Source organism: Hippocampus comes, unplaced genomic scaffold, assembly GCF_001891065.2.
Source record: "Hippocampus comes isolate QL1 unplaced genomic scaffold, H_comes_QL1_v1.1 scaffold353, whole genome shotgun sequence".
Taxonomy (NCBI): Eukaryota; Metazoa; Chordata; class Actinopteri; order Syngnathiformes; family Syngnathidae; genus Hippocampus; species Hippocampus comes.
The window spans coordinates 233428-243347 of NW_017804981.1; the positions used below are offsets into that span (position 1 = coordinate 233428).

The 9920-nt window shown below is 48.3% G+C and overlaps 2 protein-coding genes across 2 annotated transcripts in view; one reads left to right on the plus strand and one right to left on the minus strand.

Moving 5' to 3' along the window:
• Nucleotides 1–115: 115 nt before the first annotated feature.
• On the minus strand, nucleotides 116–3851 carry eif2s3 (eukaryotic translation initiation factor 2, subunit 3 gamma). The gene is made up of 13 exons (XM_019893215.1): nucleotides 3768–3851; nucleotides 3381–3449; nucleotides 3300–3327; nucleotides 3175–3269; nucleotides 2988–3109; nucleotides 2577–2671; nucleotides 2347–2505; nucleotides 2069–2203; nucleotides 1373–1467; nucleotides 1158–1302; nucleotides 889–1058; nucleotides 560–732; nucleotides 116–383 (listed from the first exon to the last, which is right to left on the minus strand). Exons 1-13 carry the CDS (start codon nucleotides 3834–3836, stop codon nucleotides 320–322), a joined length of 1419 nt encoding a protein of 472 aa, XP_019748774.1. The 5' UTR covers nucleotides 3837–3851; the 3' UTR covers nucleotides 116–319.
• Nucleotides 3852–4594: 743 nt separating this feature from the next.
• klhl15 (kelch-like family member 15) overlaps nucleotides 4595–9920 on the plus strand; it is a 7869-nt gene continuing 2543 nt past the window's right edge. Inside the window, exons 1-9 of the mRNA XM_019893128.1 lie at nucleotides 4595–4854; nucleotides 5483–5541; nucleotides 5636–5744; nucleotides 5839–5977; nucleotides 6081–6269; nucleotides 6369–6593; nucleotides 6893–7054; nucleotides 7280–7629; nucleotides 9059–9840. Coding sequence (XP_019748687.1) covers nucleotides 5725–5744; nucleotides 5839–5977; nucleotides 6081–6269; nucleotides 6369–6593; nucleotides 6893–7054; nucleotides 7280–7629; nucleotides 9059–9839 — 1866 coding nt within the window. The 5' untranslated portion in view covers nucleotides 4595–4854; nucleotides 5483–5541; nucleotides 5636–5724 and the 3' untranslated portion in view covers nucleotide 9840. The remainder of the gene's footprint in view (nucleotides 4855–5482; nucleotides 5542–5635; nucleotides 5745–5838; nucleotides 5978–6080; nucleotides 6270–6368; nucleotides 6594–6892; nucleotides 7055–7279; nucleotides 7630–9058; nucleotides 9841–9920) is intronic.

A 9920-nucleotide genomic window follows, 5' to 3' on the forward strand; every position in this document is an offset into this window, starting at 1 on the left:
GTGAACAGCTGATCTGATATGTAAAATTCAACCTATAGTTTCAATTTGCGTTATAATAAGCCACTGATGCAGACTTGTGTGCCGTTTGCCTTCAATGAGATGCAACAAAAAGTTATTTAATTCCAAACGTTTATTGGATAAGAGAAAGGAAACGGGAGCTGCATTGAAGCGTAGTCGGCGGCAGATGTTCACGCTAGTCCCAAGTATGTTGGCGTCATTCCCAGCTGTCCCTCTTGGCGGGAAAAGAATGAAGAGGAGGAAAACATTTGCGGTATCTTGATGACAACTTTGTGGACGGTAACGGACCCGCCTTCTCCTGTCAGTCATCATCCACCGTGGGTGTGATGGTCACGCCCCTCCTGATCTGCCCCCAGCCAATCAGACTGCGGGGTGGAAAAGGAGATGAGCCAATCAGATAACAGTACGAGGACAACCAGGACAAGTTATTTTAAGTCCTAGTAGCGCATATTTTTGCCTTACTACTGGAGTAGTCGGGCTACTAGTGTACTGAATTATCTTAGTAGTACATGGAATAAACGAGGTGGCTTAAATTCCTCACCGCCAATGTTTCTCCACACGTCGACTCAGGGCGATTTTCTCTCCTACTTCGGTGCATACGGGGTTGGTGAGGACGATCTTAGCCAGATCGGCTTTGACGGCACTAACGCGGCCGCCTGTCGACAGTGACCCGATGTTCACCATAAGCACTTCGTTCTTCGACAGCTTCTGGACCTGCGAGGGCGTTTTTGGAAAGTCCGCTTTAGCGGCATGCTCATAACCCAGGATGCCATTGACATGCTAACGATTAGCATCGATGATGGCGATTTTCAAACAGTGGCAGGCCATTGACGTGACCTCGCCCGGACGTCTTGTGACCGCAGCACTCACCTTGGCGGCCTTCTTGTCTCCCTCCGTGCGCACGCCCAGCAGCCTCCTGAGCAGGAAGTACGAGATCTCCAGCTCGGTGAAGATCTCCGGTAACTCCCCGACGGCGCCCAGCACCTGACCCACCATGCGGTCGGCTCGGCAAAGCGTCGGGTCAATCTTGGTGCCCACGCCTGTACCGATTAAGAGTTCATGAGAACCGGACAGATATACAAATCGGCAAACGGTTGACTTCATCATCGACACCGAGCCATGAATGTGGACGTACGTACCGATGAGGCCTCCGGGCGCGGCGTACTGAAGGTCGTTGTGTTCGGCGAACAGCGAAACAATCTTGGAGAAGATGGGCTTGCACATCAGCTTCCCTTCGTGGTCCTTGGACACGATGCCCGGCCGCACCTCGATCTCCTGGCCCACCTACAGAGGGCGAGGACTGTTAACACTCGCATCACGAGAGACTTTTTCATTGGCCTCAGGAGTGTCTCACCTTGAGGACGCCCTTGAGGATACTCCCGCCCGCCACGCCGCCTTTCAGGTCATCCACTTCACAGCCAGGTTTGTTGACGTCAAATGATCTGATGACTATGAGAGGAGAACAATCAATGAGTCACTGAGGGTTAAAGTAGAACTAATATTTAGATTATAGTTTATCGGGAAACATTCAGTCATTAGATGAATACAATTAGTTTTGGTCACATTTTCTCTTTTGGTGCACATTGTGGTGCTCATTCTTGTGTGCGTGCCACAAAGGTGTACTGTAAAGTTCATTTAGGTGAGCCTATTGTTTTTGTTTTTTTTTTTGCAGAAGATAAAGAATACGTGCATGCGAGTTTCTCTAGAATTGTTTTTTCTTTTTTGGGGGAAAGGCTGGAAATCACGAATGGCATTTTTATTTTAATGTAAAAAGACTAAGACAACAAAGAAATTTTTTCTTCGCAGGAAATCAAGTTGCGAGTCACTTTTGAAAAGCAGTTACGACAGATGTCAGGAAAGTCACTAAACATAGCAACCTGACGGCTACGTTGTCTACAGTGATTATGCTTTTGTAAACCTTTTCACAGCCATGTTATTAATATACTATAAGCGGTGCACAGGACGACGCACTGGACCATGCGGGCTTCGAAATAATTCACACAAATGAATCGAATTGATGAATCATCCAACCCTTCCACGCCTTTCTTACCGATGAGTCTGGGCTCTGAGGAGAAATCTCGCACAGGGACGGGGATCTTCTTGACGATGTACTCGCACACCACCTCGATGTTGTACTTGAGCTGAGCAGAGATGGGAATGATGGGCGCGCCCTCGGCCACCGTGCCTGTCAATCAGAAGAGACGCGTCGTCATTGTGTACATTCTTATCAATAAACTTTGGGCTATGAGTGGGACTGAACAGCTTGAAGCTTTTTTTTGGGTGGGGGGGGGTGCCTGATGTTGGATTTGTGTCGGCGCTGGCTCTCACCCTGCACGAACGTCAGTATCTGCTCATACTGCTCTTTGGCCTGGCTCTCCTTCACTAGGTCGATCTTGTTCTGCAGGATGAGGATGTGCTTCAACTTCATGATTTCGATGGCGGCCAGATGCTCTGATGTCTGCGGCTGCGGACAAGACTCGTTGCCCGCTGGAAGGACCGAAACGTTAGTCGCGAGTCACACCGCCGGCGTTGAGGGCAGCCCGGGCGAGACGACTCACCGATGAGGAGGAGGGCGGCGTCCATGACAGCGGCGCCGTTCAACATGGTCGCCATCAAAATGTCGTGACCGGGACAGTCCACGAAGGACACGTGTCTATGAGAGACCGATGACTGTCATATCCACTGAGCTACATTTAACAACTCAAGTTCTGATACGTATTGCATGAGATTCTTTTATTTCCTTCTATTTGTTTCAAATTTTTTTTTTGTTCAATGAGAGTTTAGCCTCTGTGTTGCCATGCCAACCTAATTTGCCCAAGCAGCAGTGCTGACCCATGCAAGTTAAACTATTTTGGCGACGGGACTCTTTCTTTAACCAATCTCATTTCAAATTCATCTTCATCAATGACAACATTTTTCCATCCTCTGCGTGGTCAGAAGAAAACTTCCTGCAGCCAAGTCCGACTCACCTGACAAGTTTAAAGTCGCCTTTGGTGCCGGGGATGTCTGTGGGGAACTCATCGGGAGTACTGCTCCCGCATGAGCGGTAGCACTCGGGCCGAGGGCAGCTGGGGTCATCCAGCATGTAGATCTAATGCGACAACACGGTGGAAGTTAGCATCAGCGTTCGGCGTCGCATCAGGGCATCGAACATACCTTCGCGTTAGCATAGCCGAGCTTGATGGTGATGTTCCTCTCCAGCTCGTTTTTGAAGCGGACGGTGAGAACTTGGTTCGTCGCGTTCAATAGCGCTGCGCATATTTCAGCGCCGTTCATCGGACGGCTGTACCAATGTTGATGGTGGCCTGTCTGTTGTCACGTTCAATAGCGCTGCGCATATTTCAGAGCCGTTCACGGACGGCTGTACCAATGTTGATGGTGGCCTGTCTGCTGATGATCTCGGGGGACAGCGTCGTCAGCTTGGATACATCCTGCAGTCGTCAAATGCACATAACAGTTAAAAACAGACGCATATACTGTTTGTTTATTTATCATCTTATCAGTACAGTCATATTAGTTATAAACAGAGGACAAAATCAAGTGACATTAAAATCTAGTTCAATCTTTGTTTGGAACCCAGCAGCTAACATCGACTAGCCTGCCGTCGTGTGCCGGGTGGTGCCAGAGGCAAAAGCAGTAGCTTAGCGGGCAACAAACAAGACTTGTATTGCACCTAATCTTTGACAAAAACGTCTAAGGTCTTAGACACGAACTCGAGAAGGTGTCAACAGTATTCGATGTGCAATTACCAGAGTATTGAGGTCTTGTTTGGCCAAATGAGGCTGACCCAGCGTTGTACCTGACTCGTCGCCCGCCATCTTGAATGAAAAAGGAGGGGGTGGAGGGAGGTAACCGAGGACAATGCCTGCAGGGAATTCATTCAAATAAATTCATTCCCTCTGCTGTAATGTGTGATCTATCCTGCTTTGGATTGTTTTCGAATACAGGAGTATTATTGTATTTGTTTGTGCGAAATAATAATAACTTAAAGTGACTTCACCTGAATAATAACGCAACGGGGTCCTTTCACTATGGCTGATGCAACCTTCCATCTCCTATATCTTATGATTTTATGTCTTGTTTTATAATATCTTGCTTAACAATTTTTACATTGTATTTTTTATTGTCTGTACAGTGTCCTTGGGTGGCATGAAAGGCGCTTTTAAATAAAATGCATTATTATTATTATTATTACTTGCAGTTACGATCAATTAACTTAAAGGGTAAGTTCACGAAACAACCAGCCAAAACTCTTTATATCTGTGTAATAACGAAGTCCCCCTTAATCATTAAAACAATATCGACAAACGTTTTTTTCTTTTCGCCGGTGAGCAGAGTACGATGCGTTCCTCGCGTGTTGGGTCCGTCGTGGGTTAATGACATAATCAACGAGTGTCCTGTAGTCCTGTTATATCATTTGTAGTCGCGGGGATTTGATTTTATGTTGGGATGCGGATGTACCTCTGGAAAATTAAAGAAACAAATATGAAGAATTTGGTTAGTTTGTGACTTTTGTTACAATTTTCAAACAAATCACAAAAATGAAAATTTTCATTTTTTTTTTTTAAATTATACTTTTGTTTTGCCAACTTTTTTTCCGACCCACTTCCGCTCAAACGGGACGTGACGCAAGTCTAGAAGATGGCGTCCACAAAGCCCAAGGATCGATTTGGTTTGCTAGCTGTCTGCTGTTGAGCCGAACCGGGGCTCTTTGGCTCTGGCTGAGGGCTGACACCATGGCAGCAGGTAGCTGCAGTCGTCTTCTCTCATCCCGGAACTAACGGTATCGCTCCATGTCCAAAGGGAAGACGGCTCGTGTGGATTCTCAGCGCCGAGGTGAGACGCTTCCTTTACCCGCTAAGCTAAAGTTGTTACTCCCGGTCCAGCCCATTCGGAGCGCCGGCTCTCCCGACACCAGCAAACATCGTCACGAAAGTTGGAGACGTTCAGTAGCGTTCGTTAGACGCCTCAGTGGTTCATGTTAGCATGGGGCGAACTGGCCAGCTTTGAAATCACAACGGCGGTGCTGTCAACGTAGCCTTTGTTTGGGCACAATGTGGAAACATTGCAACTCTGGAGGTTTAACAGGTAATATTCCAGTATTTAAATCTCAATTTCAATGTAGCCACTTAAAAATGCAGATTCGGGACATCTTGGTTATTTATTACGATCCTCAAATTTTAAAACAGACTCACATTTTAAAACAGTTTTTACCACGTCCATCTACAACTCTTCAAAGTCTCACATTCCCCGTTCAATTTCTGAAGAAATTACATTTCGTAATCACTGGAGCAGTATTTTTTTTTTCTTCCATTTTGCATATCAGCAGTTTGAGTCAGATGGGTTCACATTAGGGTGCATGCAGCGCTCTTAGAAAAAATAAATGCAGAACGTTATTTATGCAGTTCATAAAAATGAAGTGGGCATCATTGCATGGTCACTTGTTTAATGTCTTTCCAACAAGGCTGGAAACACAAACACGGGAAATGCCAGCGGCCGCTTTGATCCCAGACATCGGAGGCTGTGAGTGCAAAATACGTCAGCCGCCACCTTCCTCATCTCCAAACTTCGAAAACAGCTTGAACTTTCTCTCTTGTGCTATTACGTTCTCGCCCAGGTGATTGAGGCTGACCTAGGGTCTTTGTTAGCACCAGCTGGACACACTGGGACACCGTCCTCTGATTGGCTGCGACAACTCCCTCTGACATGCCCGTGGCCAATCAGAGGTGAGTATGTAAAGAAATCCTTCCATCCCTCCATTTTCTGCAACAATTTAACTTACTCAAGAGTATTTTAATGTATATTTCCCGCTGTCATCAGGTGTGTTATGTCGGAGGCGGATGTGGAGATGTATCTATCCCAGGTGCATGATGGGAGCGTGTCATCGGGCTTCCGGGCGCTGTACGAGGAGCGTCTGCTGCTGGACGTCACGCTGATGATCGACGAGCATCACTTCCAGGTGTGTGGCGCTAACGTTGTGCTTATCAAGCTGATCGGGTTTTCGGGTCGATTTAATTGTTGATGCCGTCGCAAATAACGAATACTCTCAATGTGTCCTTTAGGCCCACAAGGCGCTGTTGGCCACCCAGAGCGACTACTTCCGGGTCATGTTCACAGCGGACATGCGGGAGCGGGACCAGGACAAGATCCACCTGAAGGGGCTGACGGCGGCGGGCTTCGGGCACATCCTTCGCTTCATGTACTACGGCTCACTGGAGCTCAGCATGCCCACCGTGCAGGAGATCCTACAGGTGTCGCACTCGCATTTTTTTTCGTGGGATTCTATAACGTGTGCCTTTTCATGAAGAGACGCTCCTCGAACATGACGTTTTGCGCGCGTCCGGCTGCAGGCGGCGATGTACGTGCAGCTGACGGAGGCGGTGGAGTTCTGCTGCTCTTTCCTGCTGGCCAAGATCTGCCTGGAGAACTGCGCCGAAGTCATGCGGCTCCTGGAGGACTTCAGCGTGGGTGTGGAGGGTGTCCAGGAGCAGCTGGACAACTTCCTCCTGGATAACTTTGTCCCGCTCATGAGCCGAGCCGACTTTCTGTCCTACCTCAGCCTGGAGAAACTGCAGGTTTAGACCACGACGGCACCAAATCGATTTTCACCGAGCGATATTTTACATATACCCCAAGTGCACTGAATTGTCCTTAATGCACTTTTAAGTCATAAAGAGCAGTGCTGCCAGTTACCTTAAAAAAAAGAATTGAAGTACATTCCACATGACTTGATTTAATAATCTAACTAAGTGAATGTGCACGTTACAAAGTCGTGAATCAGCCTATTACATTACATGTAGTAACACATTAGATTCGAAGTAGCAGTTGTAAGCGCAAATTCAGCGAGATCTCTCTTTCCATGTGTGCCTCCCAGGCATACCTGAACAGCGACGCTCTGAGCCGCTACCCGGAAATCGAACTGTACGAGGCGGTCCAGTCGTGGCTGCGACACGACCGGCGACGCTGGAGACACACGGACACCATCGTTCAGTCGGTCCGCTTCTGCCTCATGACGCCGGCAAACATTTTTGAGAAGGTGAGGCTGGAGGCGACTTCATTTTATTCAGCAACTATGATACTGACTTGATATGTTTGTTTTTTTATGCTCTCTACAACCTATTAAAACACTTTATGGGAGGAGTGAACAATTCTGAAAAATGAACTGAACTCATTCACTCCCAAAGACGTTTTGAAACGTCTTTTCAGACTTGGTCCAGAATTGGCTGGTACTGAATGAGTTCATTGCAATTCCTGTTAACAGGTGAAGACGTCGGAGTTCTACCGCTACTCCCGGCAGCTGCGCCAGGAGGTGGAGCAGGCCCTGGGCTACTTCCACGACGTCAATCAGCAGCCCCTGGCAGAGACGCGCGCCCAACGCATCCGCTGCGACCTCGATGCAGTAACCCGCTCGGTCCCGCAGGTGTGGTGGGAGCTGGAGGGCCCCCAGGTGCCGCTGAGACCCGACTGCCTGGCCATCGTCAATAACTTTGCCTTCTTGCTGGGAGGGGAGGAGCTGGGGCCGGACGGCGAGTTTCACGCGTCGTCCAAGGTCTACCGCTACGACCCCCGACAGAACTCGTGGCTTCGCATGGCGGACATGTCGGTGCCCAGGTCAGAGCTCGCACTTGTTGTCTCAAATGCCGTCGACAGGAACCGACAACAAGGTGCCTTCGGGCTCGCATTGCCACGTGAAAATTGTCAGGGAAAGCTGATCAAATTTGAGCGCTTTGCTCTAATAAAAAAATTCTAGGCAATAAAAAGCATCCTCCACAAAGGTACACACACACAAAAAAAAAATCAATTTCTCTGCAACCAAGTTGTCAGGGAAAGCTGATCAAATTTGAGCGCTTTACTCCAATAAAAAATTTCTAGGCAATAAAAAGCATCCCCCACAAAGGTACACACACACAAAAAAAAAAATCAATTTCTCTGCAACCAAACCAATTTTATTGACGTTCAGTGCTTAAGAAGTCCAGTCCACATATTTGCATATCGTTTCCTGGAACATGAAAAGTTGACGTGATTCCAGTCACAGCTTTGATTGTAGTCTTATTGTCATATGACTTGGGGCGTCGTGTCTTACGTTCACGCCGCGCTCGTTTGGTAGAATTTTGCGAAGTTGCGGTAGTGTACGCTTAAAAGACTGCAAGTGTTTTGTAAATTAACTCTTTCATTCCACAAGACATACTTGGACGTCTTTTTAAAATTAGGCCCCGCCTACCAAGGACTGGACTTGTACATCTAAGTCTTTTTTTTATTTTTTATTTTTGCGTCATAGAGAGGAGGAGGGTCTGATGCAACAAAGTGTTTTGGAAATTAACTCTTTCATTCCACAAGACGTACTTGCTTTTTAAAATTAGGCCCCGCCTACCAAGGACGGACTTGTAAGTCTAAGTCTCTTTTTTTTTTTTTTTTTTTGCGTCATAGAGAGGAGGAGGGTCTGATGCAATCTGTGAATGAGAATAAGCCGTTTGCATTGCAAATCATGTCAAAAAGCGACCAGTAGGTGGCAGTGGTGCCTCACGTGCTTGAAATGCATGCTTTTACAAAAAGCTCTTTTTCTCCGTTTTTTGCCCAGGAATTGCCATTTTCATGAAACGTAGCCATTTTGTCATGCCGATTGCTGAAGAATGGAAAAATATAGAAACAAAATTTATTTTTCTGCTGAAAGAAGAGAGTCCAAACTTTATTTTGGTAGCCTCCATGTTGATATAGCTCTCCAGTGAAAATGGCTGCGATTGATCGAGTTAACTTCTTCATACTCATTTTATTTTTTTTGCCTGTATTTCAACCTAAGCCTAACCTAGAAGACCAAAACATACATTGAATATTAAATCTGAAATTGTTTCTTGAAATAGAGATTACCGGTAGTTTATTGTTTCCGTTTATTAAATCATAAACGCAAAGAGGACCGTGAATAAAATAATCACAATTACAATATTCAGGGGGTTGAAAAAAAAAATGGCGGTTCAGCCCAAATTGCCGCTGTAATTGTCATGACTCTTACCGGTCTTCCCGCTTGCCCGTTGTCGATTCGCAGGTCGGAGTTCGCAGTCGGCGTCATCGGAAAGTTCATCTACGCCGTGGCAGGCCGCACGCGAGACGAAACCTTCTACTCCACGGAGCGCTACGACATCACCGAAGACCGCTGGGAGTTCGTGGACCCGTACCCCGTCAACAAGTACGGACACGAGGGGACCGTCCTGGGCGGGAAGCTCTACATCACGGGCGGCATCACGTCCTCGTCCACCTCCAAGCAGGTGTGCGTCTTTGATCCGGGGCGGGAACCGGCGGCGGCGGGAGGAGGAGCGACGGCGGCGGCGGCGGGAGGGGGCTCGGCCGGGCCGGACCCCTTCCGGACGCGCGGGGGCCGCGGCGCGCCGTTGCCCGGCTCCCACGCCAGCTGCTGGGAGAACAAATCCAAAATGAACTACGCCCGCTGCTTCCACAAGATGATCTCCCACAACGGCAAGCTGTACGTGTTCGGCGGCGTGTGCGTCATCCTGCGCGCCTCCTTCGAGTCGCAGGGCTGCCCGTCCACCGAGGTCTACGACCCGGACGCCGACGAGTGGACCATCCTGGCGTCCATGCCCATCGGGCGCAGCGGCCACGGGGTGGCCGTGCTGGAGCGCCAGATCATGGTGCTGGGCGGCCTGTGTTACAACGGACACTACAGCGACTCCATCCTCACCTTTGACCCCGACGACAACAAGTGGAAGGAGGACGAGTACCCCCGGATGCCTTGCAAACTGGACGGCCTGCAGGTGTGCACCTTGCATTTCCCAGAGTACGTGCTGGAGCACGTCAGACGCTGCAGCTGAGGTCTGCTACGCACTGGACACACTTTTTCCCGTTTTTTTTTTTTTTTTTTTTTTAAACCGGCCGGGGGGGCTTTTTTTCTG

Coding starts and splice junctions, on each gene's coding strand:
- eif2s3 (XM_019893215.1), bottom strand. CDS start 3,836: ATGGCGGGCGACGAGTCAGGTACAACGCTGGGTCAGCCTCATTTGGCC. Junction 3,270..3,299: donor CCATCAACATTGGTACAGCC/GTCCGATGAACG, acceptor AAATATGCGCAG/CGCTATTGAACGCGACGAAC. Junction 384..559: donor CGTGTGGAGAAACATTGGCG/GTGAGGAATTTA, acceptor TCCACCCCGCAG/TCTGATTGGCTGGGGGCAGA.